Source organism: Panthera onca, chromosome E2, assembly GCF_046562875.1.
Source record: "Panthera onca isolate mPanOnc1 chromosome E2, mPanOnc1 haplotype 2, whole genome shotgun sequence".
Classification (NCBI taxonomy): domain Eukaryota; kingdom Metazoa; phylum Chordata; class Mammalia; order Carnivora; family Felidae; genus Panthera; species Panthera onca.
In genome coordinates, this window is record NC_138353.1 from 20,273,881 (window position 1) to 20,296,568 (window position 22,688).

General features: G+C 42.9%; 2 protein-coding genes and 1 long non-coding RNA gene across 8 annotated transcripts in view; 2 read left to right on the plus strand and 1 right to left on the minus strand.

The window, feature by feature from the left end:
• Positions 1-4,568, plus strand: part of ANKRD27 (ankyrin repeat domain 27) — a 51,893-nt gene extending 47,325 nt beyond the window's left edge. For 3 of the 6 annotated variants that reach the window (XM_060650886.3, XM_060650887.3, XM_060650888.3), the window contains exons 26-29: positions 297-408; positions 1,607-1,685; positions 1,873-1,945; positions 3,211-4,568. In XM_060650886.3, the coding sequence (XP_060506869.2) occupies positions 297-408; positions 1,607-1,685; positions 1,873-1,945; positions 3,211-3,447 (501 nt within the window). In that variant the 3' untranslated portion in view covers positions 3,448-4,568. The other 3 variants (XM_060650891.3, XM_060650889.3, XM_060650890.3) reach the window with 3 other exon arrangements.
• A 2,146-nt stretch (positions 4,569-6,714) lies between these two features.
• PDCD5 (programmed cell death 5) lies at positions 6,715-12,903 on the minus strand. The gene is made up of 6 exons (XM_078438534.1): positions 12,733-12,903; positions 11,836-11,873; positions 9,152-9,213; positions 8,242-8,333; positions 7,226-7,297; positions 6,715-6,904 (listed from the first exon to the last, which is right to left on the minus strand). Exons 1-6 carry the CDS (start codon positions 12,796-12,798, stop codon positions 6,857-6,859), a joined length of 378 nt encoding a protein of 125 aa, XP_078294660.1. The 5' UTR covers positions 12,799-12,903; the 3' UTR covers positions 6,715-6,856.
• Positions 12,904-13,014: 111 nt separating this feature from the next.
• Positions 13,015-22,688, plus strand: part of LOC144614574 (uncharacterized) — a 53,544-nt gene continuing 43,870 nt past the window's right edge. Inside the window, exons 1-2 of the long non-coding RNA XR_013552408.1 lie at positions 13,015-13,149; positions 16,403-16,465. This is a non-coding gene — a long non-coding RNA (uncharacterized LOC144614574). The remainder of the gene's footprint in view (positions 13,150-16,402; positions 16,466-22,688) is intronic.

The window sequence follows — 22,688 nt, forward strand, 5'->3', positions numbered from 1 at the left end:
TTTGATCTCGTAGTCACTGTGTGCTGGGCCGTCCATGACCTCATGATAACTGTGCAATAACAGAGCCCGTTATGGGCAACCCAGTGCACGGAGCAGCAGTACCTGGGAGAGGAGGAGCCGGGCTCCGAGCGCTGGGCTGCCCGGAAGCACGAGGCTCCGTGGCGTCACCGTCCCGTCTGTGGCTGCTCCTTGCTTCTCTGTCCGGCCGCACCAATATGGACAGTTACATCAAAAGCAAGCAAGAACCTGCTAAGAATGAAAACTGTTCCTGTAACCTTTTCCCTCTCAAATTGTAGAATTCAAAAATAATGGAATTACTTCAGGTGGTACCGAGCTGTGTGGCCACGTCAGGCGACGCTGACGAGACGGACCACAAGGAGTACGTTACTGTTAAGATCCGGAAAAAATGTAAGAACTTAACATTCTCTCTGTAATTCTCAGCATGGGCCTCTTTGGGAATCCATGAGTAGTTGCTGGTGTTCGTTTAATTTTAAATGTAGAATGTCATCATACTGGTGACTGGGGCAGGGATATGGGCACCAAAGAAATGGACGGTACAGCCTAACTCGTCGGCTTGTTTTGCTACTGATTTTCTGGCTGATCGGGATGATGCTTCCTCCGGAAGTGAGGTGGCCTCTCTCAGCCTCACCTTGAAGGCTCGGGCCTCCCCTCCGCCAGCTGGAGAGGAGGAGCAGCCGCCGGGAGATTCTTTCCTGCCGCCTGTCCCCAATCCAGGCCTTTTTAAAAGCATTTCCTGGACCTCTGGGGCTGTGTTTCCTGCTAACTTTAAAGGTTTTTTGTTTGTTTGTTTTTAATTTGCACGTATACAGAATTTATTGGTAATTAGAACAGTAGTTGCCAATCATGGGTGGGGCTGAAGTATTTTTTTTTTTTCCAGTTGTTATGGTCTAGGTAGGTCCCATGTTCTACTCTTTACTTTTATTTTTTTAAAGATTTTATTTTATAATTTTTTTTAATGTTTATTTTTGAGAGAGACAGAGAGACAGAGACAGAGCATGAGTGGGGGAGGGGGAGGGGGAGAGGGAGACACAGAATCCGAAGCAGGCTCCAGGCTCTGAGCTGTCAGCACAGAGCCTGACGTGGGACTTAAACCCACAAACTGTGAAATCATGACCTGAGACGAAGTCGGATGCTCAACTGACTGAGCCACCCACGTGCCTCAGGTTTTATTGTTTTTAAAGTAATTTCTGTACCCAACATGGGGCTCAAAGTCACAGCCCTGAGATCAAGATTCACTCGCTGTACTAACTGAGCCAGCTAGGCGCCCCTCTATTCTTGTTGAAAATTACAGTATAGTTTGTAGTGTAATAATGTGAGTAAACCCATTTCCATGTCTGGATAATCCTGAGTCTGTCTCACAAAGTGTCCTGTGTGTTAATAAGGATGCTCTTTCTTCTTTTCCATGGGGGCTTACCGGTAATAATAAATAGCTAGCTACTAATATGTCTCTTTAAGCAAATGCAGTGTGTAATTTTCTCAATTTTGTTAAGCTAAGAAAATTGAAAGGTTGCATCTGTGCTACAACTTTAAAAATCCTTAAAACTACTTCAGAAGTTCTCAAATGTTTATCCTTTTTTATCTACAGGGAACTCAAAAATGTATGATCTACCAGATGAACCTTTTACAAGACAGTTTTACTTTGTCCACTCAGGTGGTCAGTTTAAGTGAGTATAAAATTTGCGTTGATTTCTGGGCTGTGACCCGACTTTTACTTACAACTAAAGCCAGGTATGTGCCCCTTTGATGGGTTACAGAAAAATCTGCGCTCGTCAAATGCTGCCACCTTGTGGCCAACCAGAGTGTTCGACACCACTGTCCCAAACACTGATGTCACTTTGGTTTGGGTTTCAGGGGAAGGACTTCAAGGGAGATTATGGCGAGGGAGAGAAGTGTCCCTAATTTTACTGAAGACTGTTTGCATGAGGTGAGTCATGAAACGCTGGCTTATCATCATATTTCTTTTTTTGTTTTTAATTTATTTTTGAGAGAGAGCTAGCAGGGGAGGCGCAGAGAGAGGGGGAGAGGGAGAATCTAAAGCAGGCTCCACACCATCAGTGCAGAGCCCGACAGGGGGCTCGATCCCACAAACTGTGAGATCATGACCTGAGCCGAGACCGAGAGTCGGACACTTAACCGACTGAGCCACCCAGGCGCCCCTCATTGTATTCTTAAAGCCTGGCTTTTCCAAAACGAACCCGTGGTGAACACGTTTCTCATGTCACGATCCCCTTCTTTTCAAGAGTCAGTAACAACTAAGATGAGTTCGTTAGCGGCACAGCCAAGGGCACAGACTTCGTTTACTGAGAAAGGAGAGCGAGGGGACAGTGGGAACAGGGGTGGGCGCGGAGAGCCCCTGCAGCTTGTGGCGTGTGTGCTCAGTGAGATGGCTCGGGTTACGCCATCTAGGATTCGCTAGCGTGTGAATCACCGATGTCAGGAAGAAACCAAGTTTGTGTCCGGATGGGTTCAACAAAACCCTTCTCCGAATACGGTCGGAAGCTGCTCACGTGGACAGATCCGCGTGTGGCCGCCTTCCGACAGCCTGTTCCCTCACTCAGTTACAAAAGGGAGGCTGCTTTGGGTGCGGTGGTGCAATGGTGCCTCTTCCCAGAAACCTGACTTTCCTGCCTGCTCCTGGCAGTATGACTGCGGATGGGTACACTTGCCAGCACGTGCGGTGGCACAGGCTTGTCGAAGCACGTCTGCGCAGGCGCTAAGTCTTTGCTTTAGAGAACTGAAGTGATTTTTGTCAACCTGGCCGATTTCGGCCTCCGACGCAATCTTCCGTGACTTGCTGACGGACCGTCCCGCCGCTGCGTGGGAAACCCACAAACTGAAATCTGCTTGGGTTCAGTCGGCTGCCAGCTCTTCCCCTGTGAGCGACGGGGACTTAGGCAGGTTGCTTCCACTTGCTGACCCTGTGCCTCAGCCGTGCACGGTGTAGCCATCAGGGCGTACTTGTTATAAAGATTAGATGTGAGATCAGGTAGAGCCCTGACGTTGCGTCTGACACACAGAGAGTATCAGTGGCACCCATGCTGTCCCACAGGGATGTCAGAGCTGAAGTTATGCCCAGAAAGTAGCGACCTTGTTGGGTGACACACAGAAGCACCCAAGGATGCCGTTCTTGTGTGGTTCTTGTTTTACACGCAGTGTGAACGAACTGCTTGAATTGTACCGTTTCTTCAGCCAGGGAGGCAAAAGGTTACACGGGAGCAGAACAGCCCGCCAGACCAGGGCGGACCTGAGACTGCAGGCAGAGGAAGCAGCAGTCAGCCCGAGAGGCCCGGGCTGAAACAAAGCGTTCCTGCGAGCCGGCGGATGCTGCGCAGACACACCGTCGAGGACACGGTTGCAGCCAAGAGCCCCGGGACCGCCGGAGACCCAGCTGCTCCCCGAGAGGCTGCTATTACTTCCCAGTCTTAACAGCGGCAAGCGTTTGTTAAGTCGGCTGCCAGGAGGTGAGTCCTCAACAAGAAGGTGCCGAGCAGGAACCCAGCTGAGAACTGACCTGTACTTTGCGTTTGGTTTGAGAGTAAAGCAGAAAGTTCCCGAAAGCTTTTCTGTGGCCGAGGGAAAGAATGCAACAAAGAAAACCACCACCATCTCTCTCCTCTTCGGAGCTCATGAATGCACTGGAAAAGGAATACACACAGTTTCCAGTGGTGTCCCGATCCCCGAGACCGGGTGTGGGCTTCTTCTGAAGCAGCCCGCCACCTGGCTTCAGCGATGGCTTTCATCACCGGGTTCTGTCCTCCCACTGCAAGGTGCTAACCTCTGCCGTGTGTACAGATTAGCAAACCACCGGCTAAAGAACCCTGCCCTCTGGGATAGGCTGTGGAGAAGCAGCGTGGGCTCCAGGGCACCGTGGAGACCGGGCGGACGGGACGCGCTGGCCTGGAGAAAAGAGGGCCTGGAAGATATTCCTTTGCAAAGCAGCACTCGAGCCCAAAGATGTCCCCGTGCCAGTGTGGCATTCATTTTAGTGAAAAGGACATTTATGACCTGTTCTGCACTATGTATGTGGGGAAGGTTGGGTATAATTTTTCTTCCAACAAAGTAAGTACAGGTGTTTGGTCACCGCACATACGCACCCGTATCAGTGTCTCTCGAAACCTCCCCTCCCGTTAAAAACCTCCCTTGGATGTCACACCTGCCGGATGGTTCCTGAGCTAGAGAGATTTGGCACATCTTTCCTTAGTCTTTTGATTCAGATTCAAAACTTACAGCACAAACCAGGTCAGAGTTACTTTCGGTTAGAATTTATTGCCATTTATTCCTTTTTATAAATTTCTATAGATTATACTTATTTTTTTATGTTACTAATTGGCCTACAGCTGCAAACATGGGTTTGTCCTGAGTACATTTTCAAATAACTTTGTAATAGGGACATGGTTTTGTGCATGTTCTTGGAAATACTTGTGTATGTATAGAAGGGAGGGACTGATTATTTTTCTACAAAGTAATTTATGATTTCTAATTTTCTAATGTGCCTTGGATCTGTGCCAAATGATGGGAAAGAAAACAGTAAACTCTATGATTCTTGAGCGTGTCATGGTACACTTCTTTAGTTGGTCTTTTGCTCTGGAGAGATGTGTGTTTCTCATCCTCTCCGCTATAAACGTGTGCTTTGTGTATGGAAAGATCTTCCCCCATTGGATGGATACACACTTCTCACTGAAATATGTAAACTGGATCATTCAGAGCAGACCCTCACCCGTTCGCCTCCCTAGGACTGACTGAGGCTAGCAGGTGCAATGCCCAGAAAAAGGTTTTAATTTTTTAAAAAACCAGAACAGAAGTGAATGCAATAGAGCTTTTTAGCCCCAACAGGAAATAAGCACTGTTGCTTTGCGAATTTCTTTATTCAGGTTTATTTTTCCTCCTTTTCCACAGTATTAAACAAAATGACCTCACTGACGTAAGTCGCGGTGTGCTGCCCTCCTAGTTAAGAAATCGTGTCCTGTGCAGTTTGTCAGCCAAGCTGCAAATACACGCATTTGATATCCCCTCATTTTCTGGGTGGTACGATAGAATTTTGGAAACTATTTAATTCTAACGGTCGCCCCGACTGGTAGAATTGTCAAATGTTGAAATAGGTTCAGAGAAAGAAGGGTGATTTGCTGGCACTATCAGATCTGGGGTCACGGCCTGCTTGGTGCTGTCATCTGAACTGGCAGTTTCCAGTGCGGTGTGTCTTCTGGAGATGCAAGTACCTTGAATGAGATGGTCGATTTTAGGGGAGAAGCTTCTTCCTGAGCTACTCTGCGATTAGCAGGGTGAGCTGTCTGAAGTGACTACCTCAATTATTTTTTAAAACTTGTTTTTCTCCAATTCTTTCCCACTTAAAACTTCATTTGACCACTCAGAAATTGGTAATGCCCCAATTTCTATACTGTGTGAGAATGCTTTGAATTCAAAGTATTGTCAATTAAATTAGAAAGCTTAGAATAACCACGCCCCATTTCCTAGGCTGCCTTGCAGAACTTTTATCCTTGTGTACAGAACCACTTTCCATCCTCAAGTGTCCTTCGAGGACAGGACAGATGCCGTCAGGACAGTGGTTATTCTGTAGGAGGAAGCATGTAACAAAACTTGCAGAGAATCATCTAGTCTCCTTCCAGCATTTTTATGTAAATAAGACCTAAAGCAAAGTTTACCTATAACTGGGATGTGCTTTTTCTCTTCCCCCCCCCCCCCCCGCCAAAATCCCTGAGCAAAACTTCTATTTGACTCTAATTCTGTTCCTTTTAAAAAATTTTGATGTCAAAAGTTCTACTCATTAGTTTGTTTATTCAGGAATGCTAGATGCTCCAACACGGACTTTATTGGCCACAGTTCCAAATTTCAAGTCCCCAAATGAGTAACATCTCAAATACACAGTTTAGATATAGATCAGCAGTATGCTCATTAGAGAGATTGGGATTCTAAACCATTTTTCCTGTTACTTTCCTGTCACCAATCCTATTCCCTTCATATTAAATGTTATGAACTTACTCCTGGGCTGAGGCCTCTAAAAGGTTACACCAAATAGCTCACTTGAGAAGTAAATTTATGAGTAAAGGTTTCAAAATCTAGTGGGAGGAAAGCACAATAGATGACATGTGCTTTCGATTACCTGCAATTTTATCGGTGAAGAACTCCAACAATTCTACCAAAATGTTTAATTGCTAAAGTTAGAAGGCACTTAGTTTCAAACATGTTGGTTATCGTTCCAGTATTACTATCAGTGTCTCCTAGTTATTTTGGTAATTTTCTGCAATGCAAGTACCACTGTCTTGGATTGGGGTAATATTTGTTAAGATAATATAGTCTCAGTGCCTTTGAAAAGTAGGTTATAAATGAAACCAAAGTGAGGAATTTCCTTACCTTAAACATACAGATTATCTTCAGGAAGAAAAATAGTGTACCTGGTTTCAGAGCCTAGATTTTGGAAATATTAGATGTTAAACATTAAAAGTTGATCCCTCTCAATCCATGGGTTTTAACTACCATGTTACTGGATGCTATTTCCTTCTCACTGAAGAGTAAGCCAGCGTCTATGTCTGCAAAGGCCATTTTCCTAACACTAATGTCACAGTTACAAAGAATATATTCATGCTGCTACACGTTTATAAACTTTTGGTATGAAAGAAAAAATTCCAAACGCAGATCTGTTCATTCGGCTATGGTACAAAAAAAACTTTGCCCAAATTGTTTTATTTTGCATAACAAGTTTATTTTTTTAAAAGGCATATAGACAATAAACAAAGTAAACAATCAGATCTTTACTTCCACCAAGTGTTATCTGTCCTAGAACTGTTCCATCAAGTTCCAGTCTCTAAACATCTTAAACTCAATAATCATCCTCTTCATCAGAGTCCATGACTTTTCTTCTGTTGAACTGGGGGGAAAGTAAAGGAGTGTCATAACAGGTTTAATAAAGCAGAACTCAGACTTTCTGACAAGAACAAGGTCTACTACTGCAAGACATTAGACCTTTGAAACAACTTAGGGTTTTGTATCGATTGGGGTGGGGGGAACAAAAGAGCCTTAATAATTAGACCCCTCAACAAGTGCAGCCCTTCTCCCCAAATTTTCACCTGTTACAAATGGAAAATGTTTATGGGCTGAAACATGTTTTGATACAGTAGATAAATACAGGATATTTAACACTTATCATTAAAATCTTTTTCTTTTGCCATGCGCATTTGGGGAAACTTACTTTAACTGTGGTTTTCTTTTCTGTTTGTTGGCTTACTTTTTCAAGGATTTCTATTAAACCTTGTTCTGATACCTAGGATAACCAGAAAGAAAAACAGTACTTTTTTTAAACAAAGAGTTTATACCTCAGCAGATTGAATGGTTTTCATCTTTCTGGGGGCACGGGGGCAGAGGTCAAGAGGCAAGGAAGGAGAGGCAAGACAGGAGGTTCTAACTACTGGTTTAAGTTCCAAATCAAGTTTGCTCTGCTAGCCTCATTTGAGGAGAGGGGAAGGTGTCCATCGATTAGCTCTCTCAGGAAAATTCCACGTTAAGAGTACTTAAGAACACCTTTAGCACCACTGACAGACAATGACAACCCCCTATACCTGTGCTGGAGACGCACAGCCTCTGCTCTTGAAGAGCTTAAATGAAGGAGAGAAGTCACTCAAAATAGATGAACAGTCATTGTCTCTTCCACACACGCTCTTAGTGTAAGGGGTTCAAGCGCAGGCCTGAGCCCCGCAGGCTGTGGAGGCAACAGCCAGCTTCCAGTGCAGGTGGGGCTCATCTTGAAGGAAGGATCTTGAAGGAAGGATCTTGAAGGAAGGTCAGGCTCACCAGAGCTCATCAGGGCATCACAGCCACGCACATAATAACCAGGAATTTCAGCACCTCCTCCTTTGCAAAACACGCTTAACTTCTACGTACATGGGTAGTATTTTATTTGGTATCATTGACAAACCTGTTTCCAGTGTAGAAGCAATTAGATGCTGACCCTAACAGTCCCTGGGTCACACACACAAATCAAGGTTCCATAGCAGCGTCATAAAGGAAGGCAGCAGAGGATTTTAGGAAAGGCAATTAGTTATCTTTTAGGATTTACGGTAGACACAAGTATTCTCTCCTTTATAAATTGCTTCACTGAAATAGTCAACAAGAACTTCTGAACCAGAAGATGAAACTGACCTTTTGAAGATATGTTTTGATGAAGTCAATAACAACAGGCAAAATGGCCTCAAGACAGTCCAAGCTTACCTTCCCACTTAGTTGCCCGTATCTTGCCATCTGTATGAGGTAATTCTCTACTGCTTTAGTTTTTTCAGGCTTTACAAGTGCTAAGTTACTTACTAAAAAGAAAAAGAAGGAGTCAAAACTAAATGCACACTTAGAGAACTTACAACTATTCACCAACATTTCCAAAGCACTTCACAGACCTGTGTTTTGAGACTAGCAAAGTAGGCAGGTAGGGCAGATTGTACAACAGCCCGTCTTAAAAATGAGGAAACTCAAGTGCAGCCATGTCAATCTCAGTCAACACCACACAGAGGTAGTGGGAGAGCCAAGATTCAACTTGGGTCCTCAGATTCTAAGCCTGAGGTCTTTTGTTTTTATTACTATCATTTTTTAATGATTTCCACTTAAATGGAAAGCAATTTCTGTATGACCACACATATATAATTGTTGATCCATCTAAGAAACCTGCCTCTTCTAAGCCGGGCTTCAAGTTACAATACAAAAGATACTAGCTCATTTGAATTGGCTTATTAGTTTTTTCTATATGTTTCGGAATTTACTGTGAAAAATTATGAACATACACTAAAACAGAGACAATAAACCTCCCAAATCCCCATCACCCACATAAACTACCAGCAACATTTTGTGATTGACTCGATTAAAGAGTGGTTTCCTATAAATTTGACCTAAAATGCACTTGGAGATCATCTCTTTGGTAAGCGAGAACTGAGCTGGTATTTTCAGCAACGGTTTAATTACATTTCTTTAGGTTTATTAACTTCACATTTCTTACAACTTTATCTGCATCACGTTTTTACGTTAAACAAATATTTAACCCAGAGACAGCAACGATATCCTAGATCCCTTGCCCTATTCCAGTAGCTCAGGTCCATTTTACGGAAATAAGTTAGAGGAAACTAAAGATGCTTACGGCGGGCCCGGGCTGACTGATCCAGGACTTGGGCTAAGATACTGTTTCTCATTTCTGCTTCCCTACGACACAAACAGATCAGCACAATTAGAACCCATGCTGTCAGCATTCCTACTGAAAACACAACTCCCGTGTTTCCCAAGATGGAAGCCTGCCGCGCACACAGACTGCGCTATGGCAGGCGCCGCGCGGGCAGCAGTTCCCATACTCAAGTAGGAGTCCAGGCCCGCCCTCAAAAGTTAGCTTTATTTTATGTGGGTACCAACCTACCAGGTTGAAAGGTAAAACTTTAGATTTTCATCATTCAGGGTGGGGTTTTAGTTCCGCCACTATTACCAACATACATAAAGTACCCGGTGTGTGACAGGTTCTAGAAATTGGTAGTTAAGATTCCAGGCAATTAAAGGACCAAATGATTAATCTGTGATTTTTCTTAGAGATGAAGCTGAGACCTGGGAAGGCTATGTTACGGGGACACAGGTAAACCTGGCCAAGCTGGAACCAGACCCCATGGTTCAAGACTCTCAGTTCCACTTTTTGAGTGGGGAGGGCGAGTGAAATTATAACCTTGCAACCATCCTTGCATCTTTCTACCGATTCAAGTGGGAACTAGGTCTCAGGACAGTGGTTTCGAACTTTAAGCAGCAAAAAAAAAAAAAAAAAGTTTTTCCCAAATGAAATCCTTTAGGGAACTTACTACACAACACAGACAAAAGCAGATCCTCCGGCTGAATCAGAAGGGGAGCCGGGGCTGGCTGTGCCTACGGGCCACCCCCAGCTGAGGTGGCTAAGCACACGGCGGCGGCGCACAGCCCACCTCCACAGGCCATTTCCTTATTGCCCCCGAGTACTTCAACCTTGCTATTTACCGGGACTAGATTTCACTGAGTCAAAGAATGCCATCAATTGTAAGATGCGCCATAGTTTACGTACCTCTAAGAACAAAATGGGCGAGTCTAATAAGAGATCCCTACTCAAAGCTGGGTATCAAAGAGTAACACCCACAGTACAAGGTAAACAAAAAATAAACCCACCATGCAGAGAGGGACAGAAAGGATGCATGCCATCAGCCTTGGTCCCGAGTGAAGGAAGAAAGAAGTTCCTGTCAGAGTCTGAACTTCAAGCTTTAGTCTTACAGGTTTTCTGTCTGAATTTACACTGCTTGGGGGTGAGTGAAATCTCAAGCACAGAATTTTTTTTAAGTTTATTTATTTATTTTGAGAGAGAGCAAGAGAGTAGGGGAGGGGCCGGGAGGGGCGGGGAGGGGCAGAAAGAGAGAATCCCAAGCAGGCTCCACACTGCTAGTGCGGAGCATGACAAGGGGCTCGAACCCTCAAACCACGAGATCACGACCTGAGAAAAATCAAGAGTCAGACGGTCAACTGACTGAGCCACCCAGATGCCCCTCAAGCACAGAATTTAATTTTAAAAGGTCTCAGGTTAGAAATGTACCCAAGTTATGGCAGAAGCAAAAATAAATCCTCTCTGGAAGAATCCCGGACAAGTGTGATCCATTATGAGACAGATCTAACTTCTGTTAAATGTGAAAAAATACATGTCTTACAATCAATGAAATTCACGTCGTAGTTTTATTTTCTTCTCAGCACCATTCTTCTCCCACTAATAAGCCCCAGAGGGACAGAACCTTTTCTGCCTTGCCAATTTCTCTAGACCCAGCACAGTGCCTGATTCGGACCTGGTGGTCAATAAATACTTGCTGAATGAATGAATGAGTTCAATGGCAGCATGATGGGGAGAGGGGAAAATGCTGTTCAACAGGTACGGAGTTTCCATCTTGCAAGATGAAAAGGTTCTAGAGATCTGTTGCATAATAATAACACTACAGTAAACACGAATGAGCTGCACACTTAAAAATATTTATTACGGTAAATGTGTGTGTGTGTGTGTGTGTGTGTTTAAATCACCGTTAGGAAAAAAAGGTAGCATGGTGAAGTAACTGGGTGTTCATTCACTAAATCTGCTATGTGTGAGGTGCCCAGCCACGTGCTGGGATAAAATAAGAGGAGTTTAACAGTTAATGTGCAGAGAAATTTACTAAATGTGAAGCACTGTACCTACGTAATCCTTACAACATCCCCATGAGGTAGCCCTATTATTAGGCTCATTTTTAAGGTAATCACAGTTTAGCAGAGAAGCAACATCAACCAGCAATTACAAGGGAAGTATGCAGAGTTCCATACACCTTTCTTTAATTAGCAAATTAATAATGAAAATACCCTGATTATTTATGGGAAAAATCTCTATGCCAGGAAAAACTTTAAGATGGACACATCTATTAAATAACTAAACTAGGGGTGCCTGGGCTGGCTCAGCTGGAAGAGCATGTGACTTTTTTTCTTTTAAACGTTTATTTTTGAGAAAGAGAACGGGAGCACAAGTGGGGAAGGGGCAGAGAGAGAGGGCAACAGAAGATCTGAAGCGCGCTCCTGCTGACAGAACCCCGGAGTCCGGAGTCAAGTCAGATGCTCAGAGACAGAGCCACCCAGGCGCCCCAGGGCATGCAACTCTAGATCTCAGGTTTTGAGTGTGAGCCCCACCATGGGTATAGTGATTACTTAAAAAAAAAAAAAAGTAATAATATAATAACTAAATTTTAAAAACCATTTGGTGGTTTTTTACCATTTTGAACCATCCTTCAAAAAGTTCAGAATTCCAGCCCATACCTGTGCTTTGCTTCCTGTTGTGCTGCATCGCCAGGATCCTGGGGGGGGGGGGGGGGGGGGGGTAAAAATTGTATCTTTTAGTCAATTTCACTTAAGAAGAAAGTAGGAACTACTTTCTTGTTTCTGATACCTAATAGGTTCCAGCAGCGGTAAGAATCAAATTATCACCAAATAACTAAAAGCTGGGCCTCACGGAAATCAATAGGATAGTTTCCACTTACTACAATGTTTTGACAAGCTTCTAAAATCACAATCTAGTAGAATGTTTTAAATACAAACAACCATGAGGGAGGGGAGTCCCTGTCCTACGAAACCGGAGTTTAAGAGGTCATGATATTTGCTTCGGTATTGGGGACGCGGATTCAAAGGGCGCTTCCTTGGAGACCTTCCCGCTCCAGCCCTATCACGGTGGTCCCTCGGCAGTCTTTAACTTGAGCACTTTATCTACGGAATTAGTGTTGAGCGCGTGGCTCCTCCCCGGGACCCGCAACTCCGCCAGAGAGGATGTTCCCCACTGTACCCGCAGCACCTCGCACACAGCAGACCCTCACACAATGTTGACTACTTGGGTCGGAACACCCTAATTTTAGGAAACAATTCGGCCAGAAAGCTAAGGGGACGGAGATAACCGAGGAGCTGAGCACTTTGTCCTGGAGAGACGCCGGCCCGGCGAGGCCCAGCGCCTGCCCGCCCGGGGGCCGCACGCGGTCGGCCTCCGCGGCCCAGCGCCCACGCGCCCGGAGAGGGGCCCAGGCCGGCCTCGGGGGCCAGCGACGGGGTCCTGGGCCCGCGCGGGGCGAGCTCCAGCCGCGGTGCCTGAACCTCCGCCTGGGGCCGCGCCCTCCACCCCGGGCGAGGGCGGTGCCCGCCAGGAACGGGCCGGGCGGGGGCGCTCACCCCGTGCTTCGCCTGCAGCTCCGCCAGCCTCTGCTTCCTCAGCGCCTCCAGCTCCTCCTCCGCCATGGTGCGGCGGTTCTGAGTCGAGCAGCCGCAGCCAAGCTCCGAGGACTCTCCAGCGGCGCCCGGGCGCGAGGGCGACCCTCCCCACTGCGCAGGCGCCCGCAGCGCCCAGGCATCACCAATCCAGCCCGGAGCCGCGCCGCCAGCCGCAGCCAGAGCGCCGGGAGAGGCCCGATTGCTCGATCGCGGGCGGTAGGGTGCCCCGCGGCGTTAGGGCATAACCCCACGCAAATCTTCGCGAATCCCACCTCCCCGCCCACGCTGGACGCGCTGCTCACGGCGGGCTGTGACCGCACTGCCAGAGGAAAAGGATAGTAGTCTACAAAAGGGCAGTCATCAACAAGCATAATAATAGTATGTAAACTCTGCTGGTGGCCGATCCGTGCTAGGCTCATGCTATTTCCATTTACAGTTGAGAACGCAGGGGCTCAGAAAAGCCACGTGGGCTGCGGGAAAGTTCTAAAACTGGATTGCAGTGATGGTCGCACCACTCTTGCATTTGCTAAAAAGACCCTGAATTGTACACTTAAAATGAGTCGGGGGTCGGGGAGTTGGGGACAAAGTCCCTGCCACTGGGCCATTAAGCCAAGTGAAAGCAAACTTGGACAACGAGACTCAGCCCACTTGGCCCAGACAGGCCTTTGCTCAGAGGTTGGAGCTGGGGTGTGGGGCGTTGTGTAAACTTCTAGACCACTACCCCTCACCCTACCCCAGCCTGGCCCGCATAGACACCACCCCAGTCCCCAAAGACCTCCCCACCTCACCCAGACGCCCCCTCCTACCCCCATAGACACTCCCACCCACCCCCACTCCACAGGCACACAAGGGCCTGTGGGAGAACTTTCGGGGGCAGATATGCTGGGTGAACTCCCTGGCAGGTGGCCTTTAGAATAGAAGCTTTGTGTGTGGAGGGGGAGGCGGTGTAATGCTCAGTCCCTAACCCCCCGGGGTTATCCACTTGCTGTTTTTTTCAGTTGTGACAAACTATAACATTTACCATTTTAACCATTATTTGGTTCAGTAATGTTAAATACATTAACATTGTTGTGCACCTAATCTCTAGAACTCCTTTCGTCTAGTAAAACTGAAACTATACCCATTCAATAACAACTCCCCAATTTCTACCTTCTATCTTAAGATTTTGACTACCTTAGGTAAGTGGAATCTTAGAGTATTTCTCTTTCCACTTCACTTAGCATTCTGTGTTCAGGGTTCATCCATTTGTAGCCTGTGGTGTGTTAGAATTTCCTTACTTCTTAGGGCTGAAAAAAATTCCATTATACACACACACACACACACACACACACACACCATATTTTGTTCACCCACTCATCTGCCAGTGGACACTTGGGTTGTTTCCACTTTGGGGATATTGTGAATAATGCTGCTGTAAATATTATTAGCGTATAAATATTTCAATTTAGGTACAGAGAATCTGTCTTTTGAATTAGACATTTATTAGACATTTTGAATTTCAACATTAATGATCCTCTTCTCTAATATGTAAGCAAGCATGATTTAAGGGGGGAAAGGGGTGCCTGGCTGTCCCAGTCGGTAGAGTGTGGGGATTGTGAGTTTGAGCCCCACATTGGGTGTAGAGATAACTTAAATATAAAATCTTAAAAAGAAAAAAGATTTGGGACACCTGGGTGGCTTAGTTGGTTAAGCTTCTGACTCTTGATTTTGGCTCAGGTCATGATCTCATGGTTCTTGAGTTCGAGCCACTCTGTGCTGACCGTGCAGAGCCTGCTTGGGATTCTCTCTCCCTCTCTCTCTGCCCCTCCCCTAGTGCTCTCTTTCTCTCTCTCTCAAAATAAATAAATAAACTTTAAGAAAAAGATGTAAGAGGGATAGTTTATAAACATGGTAGTCTGGAGTTTTGAGGGAGTCACAATGGAGACCCTTTGTGGACCATCTGTGAGCTACTCACTTATCAGGGCTAGAGAGGACGTGGCCCTAGCTGGGCTGGTGCCTGAGTGGCCCTCACCCACGAGGAAATGAGGAAACCAGAATCAACTGATAGGGATCCTCACCTCATTCCTTAAATCTAAATGCATTCCCCATGGATCAGATATTTAAAGTTTGAAAAAACACATCACAGAATTACGATAACTTCCTTCTGTAGTTATGTGACAACTGGAGAGCAGAAGTGAAACAATTCTCCATAAAAAGATCTGAGTCAGGCCCCTCTTTTAAATATATCATTTTGGCAGCTTTTCATTTTCTTCTAGGGTCATCAGCCTGCTCAAGTTTTCTGTTTCTGCTCAAGATAATTTTAATTTCTAGAGAACCATTCATTCAGGGCTTCACATTTTAAAAATGTATGGCTGTCACATCTGTGTCTGTGGTTCCATCCCTTTAGGGATTGTTGATGTGTCTGTTTACATTATTTTTCTCGATTATACTTTCTAGCCATTTTAATATTTCGCTGCTTTTTTTTCCACAAAAAAATCACATTTATCAGTATTCTTTTGCAATTGATTACATTCTATTTTTATATTTATTTCTACCTCTTTTTAAGATTTTCATTGTTATATTCTCTCTGGTTCCTTCAGTGCTCTATTGTTTATTTTTATTGTTTTTTTAATAATAAAAACGTTAAAGGAATGAATTTGTGGGCGAAGTTTTGATTGCATCCCAAATATAGTGTATTCAGTGTTCTTATTTTTTCTTGTTCACAGTGTCCTAAAAAAATATATATATATATATATATATATATATTTTTTTTTTTTTTTTTTTTTTTTTTTTTTAATGTCAGTGGTATATAGGGAGGCAACTATTCTTGGTCCACTCCTACACAACCCAGTCTCAGATCCTCAAAGGTAAAAACTTTTGCCTCTAGCTTGGCTTCTGAGGTGTCTTTCTAGTATTGCCCTCATTTATTCCTTTTTTTTTTTTTTTTTGAGAGAGAGAGAGAGGGAGCATGTGTGAATGGGGGAGGGGGCAGAAGGAGAGAGAGAGAACCTTAGCAGGCTCCATGCTGAATGTGGAGCCCAACATGGGGCTCAGTCCCATGACCCCGGGCAGGGTGGGGGTGGTGGATCATGACTTGAGCGGAAATCAAGAGTCTGACACTCAACTGACTGCGCTACCCAGGTGCCCGATTTATTCTTTTAATAACTACGGCACAGGCAGAATCAGGACATGAGTTAAAAGGCTATCTATTTAGAGGTGCCTGGGTGCCTCCTATGTGCCAAGCACCTGCTCTAAGCACCAATATATACAGAGAGGAATACAAATGGGTAAGCATTGGGGCGCCTGGGTGACTCAGTCGGTTGAGCATCTGGCTCTTTTTTTTTTTTTTAATGTTTGTTTATTTTTGAAAGAGAGAGAGCACAAGTGGGGGAGGGGCAGAGAGAGAGGGAGGCACAGGGTCTGAGCAGGCTTCAGGCTCTGAGCTGTCAGTACAGAGCCCCATGCAGAGCTCAATACTCGCGAACTATTGAGATCATGACTTGAGCTGAAGTGGGACACTTAGCCAACTGAGCCACCCAGGTGCCCTCCTCTTAATTTCTTAATACACGTATTACTGTTTTTAGTTCTAAAGTTGGTTATTGTTGTATCTTTAAGCAATATCCTTACACTTTCTATTTCTCATTCTATCAAGGACAGATGGTGTCTCTTCACTCTCAGATTGAAAAGATAAAGATATTAGCATCTCTACCCTACGGTAAGCTCATATCTTTTTTTGTACATTCTCAGCTTCTATTATCTGTGCGTATATTTCTATATCTTACTGATATTCTGATTTGCAATGATAATTAAGTCTTTTTGCTTTGTATGTAGGTTGATTCTAAAAGTTAAAAATAAATAGCTTTTCCAGTTCTTTTGCTCTTTTATAATCGCGGTAAAAGATACATAGCATAAAAGTTACCATTTTAACCATTTTTAAGTGTATAATTCAGTGGCATTAAGTACATTCAGACTGTTGTGCAGTCTTCACCACTGTTAACCTTAACAATAAACGGGGGTTAGTTATTTTACCAGCAAAAGTGGGTTTATTCAGGACTGACAGAATCTCAATTCGAGAACAATAAGCTATGGCAAAACCATAGACAAGTCCAGGAAACAAAGGAGAGGAATCTTATTTGATAGAGAAGAAGGATAAAGTGTAGATGTGTTGTTTTGAACAAAAGATCATGAGTCCAGGGTGATGATGGTTTCTCTTTGGCTGAATTATAGGGGGTTGATTTCTAACAGGAGACGCAATGTACATCTTTTCGAGTTGATGCCTGCAATTAATGATTCTTTTCTGTTGAGGGTTCTTCTGCTGGGTTCCTTAACTGACAGTTCTTCCTATAATTGATGTTTAGTGGTAAGACTTCCCATTGTACCACCCCCCAACCCCCACCCCCGCCATCTAACCTCCCTGCTGCATTTTAGTGAGGTTTCCCTTTCTTCATTTTTGCACCACCATCCATCTTCAGAACGTTTTCATCTTTCTTGACTGAAACCCGACACTCACTAAACATGAACTCTCCATTCCCTCCTTCCCCCAGCCCCTGGCAGCTACCATTCTGCTTTCTGTCTCTATGAATTTGACTACTCCAGATACCTCCTATAGGTGGAATCATACATTTGTGACTGGCTTATTTCACTTAGCATGATGCCATGTTGTAGCATGTGTCAGAATTCCCTTCCTTTTTAAGGCCAAATAAAATTCCATTTGAGTTATCCATTCATCTGTCAGTGGACACTTGTATTGGTTATTATCCATCTTTTGGTTATTGTGATTAATGCTGCTGATACAGCATACAAATATCTGTTAAGAGTCTCTGCTTTCACTTCTTTGGGTATACATCCAGAAAAGGAATTGCTGAATCATATGGTAATTTTATATTTAGTTTTTTTCTGAGAAATCACTGTACAATTTCCCACAGTGGCTGTGCTATTTTCCATTTCCACCGGCAATTCACAAGCATTCCAATTTCTCCACATTCTTGCCAACACTTGTTATTTTTTGTTTTTGGATAAGAGCTATCTAACTGAAGTTGTATCTCATTGTGTTTTTGATAGGCATTTAAATTAGTGATGCTGAACATCTTTTCATGTGCTTTTGGCCATTTGTATATCTTCAGAAATGTTTATTTAAGTCTTTTGTCCATTTTATATACTGGGTTGTTTCTTTTTTTGTTGTTGAGTTGTAGGGGTTCTTTATATATTTATATGTAAACATATGATTTGGAAATATTTTCTCCCAGTATATGGGTTGCCTTTTCCTTCTTGTTGATAGTGTTGTTTGATGCACACAAGTTTTTAATTTTGGTGAAATCCCACTTATCTACTTTGTGTTGCCTGTGCCTTCGATGTCATACCAAAGAAATCATTGCTAATCCAAAGTCATAAAGCTTTCCTGCTTTGTTTTCTTCTGGAAGTTCTATACTTTTAGTTTTTATGTTTAGGTCTTTGACCTGTTTTGATTTATTTTGTGTGTCTGGTGTAAGGTAGGGCTCCAACTTCTCCTCCTCCTCTTCTACCTCCTCCTCCTCCTCCTTCCTGCCTGTGGATATCCAGTTTTCCCATCCCCATGTGTTGAAAAGACTATCCTTTCCCCATTGAATGGTGTTGGCACCCTTGTATAAAGTTATTTATACATTTATATAATATATACATTTATATATATACTTGTAATGTATAAATATATACATTTATATATATACTTGTATAAAGTTATTTATACATTTAAACTCTCATGTATGTGAGAGTTTATTTCAGTACTCTGTTTTAGTCCACTGCTCTATTTGTCTGTGTTTGTGCCAGTGCTACGCTGTTTTGAATACTGTAGCTTTGTAGTGAATTTTGTAATCAGCAAGTGTGAGACCTTCAACTTTGTTCTTTTTTCATGATTGTTTTGGCTACTCAAGGTCCCCTTAGATTCTATATGACTTTTAGAATAAATTTTTCTGTTTTTGAAAAAACACGTCATTGGGATTTTGAAAGATACTACATTGAATCTGTAGGTCACTTTGGGGAGTATTGATATCTTGACTATATTAAGTCTTCCAATCCATGAACATGGGATGTCTTTCCACTTATTTGTGTTTCCTTTCATTTATTTTGGCAACATTTTAAAGTTTCAGTGTACAAGTCTTTTGCCTCCTTGGTTTAATTAATATCTAAGTATTTTATTCTTTTTTAATCCTAACATAAGTGGAATTATTTTTCTTAATTTACTTTTCTGGTGGTTCACTGTTAATGAATAGAAATGCAACTAATTTTTGTGTTGATTTTGCATCCTGCAACTTTGCTGACTTTGTCCATTAGTTCTACCAGTTTTTTTAAAAAATGGATTCTTTAGGCTTTTCTACAGACAAGATTATATTGTTTGTGGACAGAGATCATTTTACTTGTTTTCAAATTTGGATGTCTTTTATTTCTTTTTCTTGCACAATGGCTCTGGCTAGGACTTCCAATACTAAGTTAAATAGATATAGTAAAAGCAAACATTCTTGTCTTATTCCTGATCTTAGAGGAAAAGCTTTCAGTCTTTCACCATTGAGTATGTTAGCTGTGGGTTTTTCATATGTGTCCTTCATTATGTGAAGGTAGTTTCCTTCTGTTCCTAATTTGTTGAGTATTTTTATCATGAAAGGGTGTTGAATTTTGTCAAACACTTTTTATGCATCAATTAAGATAATGATGTGGGTTTTTCCCCTTCATTCTTTTGCTGTGGTATATGGTACTTTGATTTTCCTACGCTGAAATATCCTTGTATTCTGGGAATAAAACCCTCTTGGTTACAGTGTATAATCCTTTTAATACGCTTTTGAGTTCTGTTTGCTAGTATTTTGTTGGTGATTTTTGCATCAGTGTTCATAAGGGATATTTGTAGTTTTCTGTTTGTTTTTCTTTTGCTGTGGCAAAGTCAGACAAATGACTGTGGTTTCAGGATAATGTTGGCCTCATAGAATGAGTTAGGAAGTGTTCTCTCCAAAAGTGTTTTTGGAAGAGTTTGGGAAGGATTTGTTACAATTCTTCAAGTATCTGTCAGAATTCACCATGTGGTCCTGGACTTTTCTTTGTTGGGAGCTTTTTGATTACTGATTCAGTCTCCCCACTGGTTATTGTTCTGTTCAGATTTTATCTTTCTTCATGATTCAGTATTTGGTAGGTTGTGTGTTTCTAGGAATTTAAACATTTCCTCTAAGTTATCCAATTTGTTCGTGTACAGTTGTTCATAGTACTCTCTTATAATCCTTTTTATTTCTGTAAACTCACTAGTTATGTCTCCTCTTCCATTTCTGACTTTAGTTATTTGAATCTTTAAGTTAGTTAATATAGCTAACGGTTTTTAAATTTTGATCTTTTCAAAGACCAAGCTGTTGGTTTTGTTGATCTTCCCTACTGTTTTTCTGTTCTCTATTTTATTTACGTTTGCTGTAATCGTTATTATCTCCTAACTGTTGCTAGCTTTGGGGTTAGTTCTTTTTCTACTTCATCGAGGTGTTGATTTGAGACGTTTCTTATTTTTAAATGTGTTTATGGCTATAAATTTCCATCTTAGCACTGCTTTTCTTTTTCTTATTTATTTATTAAATATAATTTAAAAATTTTTAACATTTATTTATTTTTGAGAGACAGACAGAGTGCAAGTGGGGGAGGGGCAGAGAGAGAGGGAGACACAGAATCTGAAGAAGGCTCCAGGCTCTGAGCTGTCAGCACAGAGCCCGATGCGGGGCTTGAACCCACAAATGGTGAGATCATGACCCAAGCCAAAGTCGAACGCTCAACTGACAGAACCATCCAGGAACCCCTGTTAAATATAATTTTTTGTCAAGTTAGCTAACATACAGGGTGCTCCTGGCTTTGGGAGTAGATTCCTGTGGTTCATCGCTTACATACAACACCAAGTGCTCATCCCAACAAGTGCCCTCCTCAATGCCCATCACCCATTTCCCCCTCTTCCCCGCCCTCCCCAACAACCCTCAGTTTGTTCTTTGTATTTAAGAGTCTCTTATGGTTTGACTCCCTCTCTGAGACTATTTTTCCCCTTTCCTTCCCCCATGGTCCTCTGTTAAGTTTCTCAAATTCCACATATGATTGAAAACATATAATATCTGTCTTTCTCTGACTGACTTATTTCACTTAGCATAATACCCTCCAGTTCTGTCCATGTTGTTGCAAATGGCAAGATTTCATTCCTTCTCAGCACTGCTTTTCTTGCATCCCGTAAGTTTTGGTTTTCATTTTTATTTTTCTGAAGATATTTTCTACTTTCCTTTGCGATTTCTTCTTTGCCCTATTGGTTGCTTAACAATGCATTGTTTGAGGGGCGCCTGGGTGGCTCAGTCGGTTAAGTGTCTGACTTCGGCTTGCATCATGATCTCATAGTTTGTGAGTTCAAGCCCCACGTTGGGCTCTGTACTGACAGCACAGAGCCTGGAGCCTGCTTTGGATTCTGTGTCTCCCTTTCTCTCTGCCCCTCCTGCCCCCCACTCGTGCTCTGTCTCTCTCTGTCTCTTTTTCTCTCTCAATAAATAAAAACATTAAAAAACAAAAGAGAGAATGCATTGTTTGGGGTGCCTGGGTGGCTCAGTCAGTTGAGCATCCAACTCTTGATTTTGGCTCAGTTCATGATCCCAGGGTCCTGGGATCGAGTGCTGTGTTGGGCTCCCAACTGAGTGTGGAGCCTGCTTAAGATTCTCTTTCTCTGCCCCTCTTCCCTGCTCACACACACGCTCCCTCTCTAAAAAAATGTGTTGTTTAATTTCCACATATTTGTGGACTTTCCAGTTTTCCTTCTGCTGTTGATGTCTAGTTTCATTCTATTGTGATCAGAAAAGATATTTTGTATTACATCAGTCTTTTGAATGTATTAAGACTTGTTTTGTGGCCTAACATATAGTCTATCCCGAGAATGTCCTGGGTGCACTTGAGAAGAATGTGTTCTCTGCTCTTACTGGCTAGAGTATTCTGTATCTCTCTGTTAGGTCCAGCTAGTCTGTAGTGTTGTTCAGGTCCTCTATTTTCTCATTGATCTTCTGTCTGACTGTTACTTCCATTATGCAGAATGGGATATTGAAGTCCTCCATTCTTGTTGAGCTATCTCCCTTCAATTCTGTCAATGTGTGCTTCAAATATTCAGGAGCTCTCGGGTTTGACACATGTATTTTTATAATTGTTATTTCTTCTTGGTGAATTGACCCTTTTATCGTCGGATTATGCCCTTCTCTGTCTCTTATAACAGTTTTTGACTTCAAGTCTATTTTGTCTGATAGCCACTCCTGTTCCTTTTTGGTTACTATTTATATGGGATGTGTTTTTTCATCATTTCATTTTCAACCTGTTTATGTCCTCAGCTCTAAAGTGACTCTCTTACAGGTAGCATATAGTTGAATCCTGCTTTTTGTTTAGCACTTACTTTTACATTTTATTTGTTTCAGGTATGTTTTACAACATTTTTGTTTCTTATTTTCTCCATGACTGCTTTCCTTTGTGTTCAGTTGATTTTTTTTGTAGTGACACATTTTGTTTCCCTCAGTTATGATTTTAAAATATTGTTCAACACAGAGCCAAGTAGTGTACTATTTTTCTTGTTCAAATTTTTGCATTTGCTAGAGTTTCTAATTGTGTCTATTTTCCTTTTCTTTTTTTAAGCTTTGCCTTTTATTTTTTTTAAGTTTATTTATTTTGAGAGAGACAGAGCAAGTGGGGGGGTGGGCAGGGAGAGAGGGGAAGAGAATCATAAGCAGGCTCTGTGCTATCAGTGCAAAGCCCAACGCGGGGTTTGAACCCACGAACTGTGAGATTATGACCTGAGCCAAAACCGAGAGCTGGATGCTCAACTGACTGAGCCACCCAGGTGCCCCTGCCTATTATTTTTTAAAGTATTTTTCACCAGCTTTATTGAATTATAATGGTGTATAACACTTTGTAAGTTTAAGGTGTACAAC

Coding starts and splice junctions, on each gene's coding strand:
- PDCD5 (XM_078438534.1), bottom strand. CDS start 12,798: ATGGCGGAGGAGGAGCTGGAGGCGCTGAGGAAGCAGAGGCTGGCGGAG. Junction 9,214..11,835: donor CAACAGGAAGCAAAGCACAG/GTATGGGCTGGA, acceptor TTTGTGTCGTAG/GGAAGCAGAAATGAGAAACA. Junction 8,334..9,151: donor TCAGTCAGCCCGGGCCCGCC/GTAAGCATCTTT, acceptor TTTTCTTTTTAG/TAAGTAACTTAGCACTTGTA.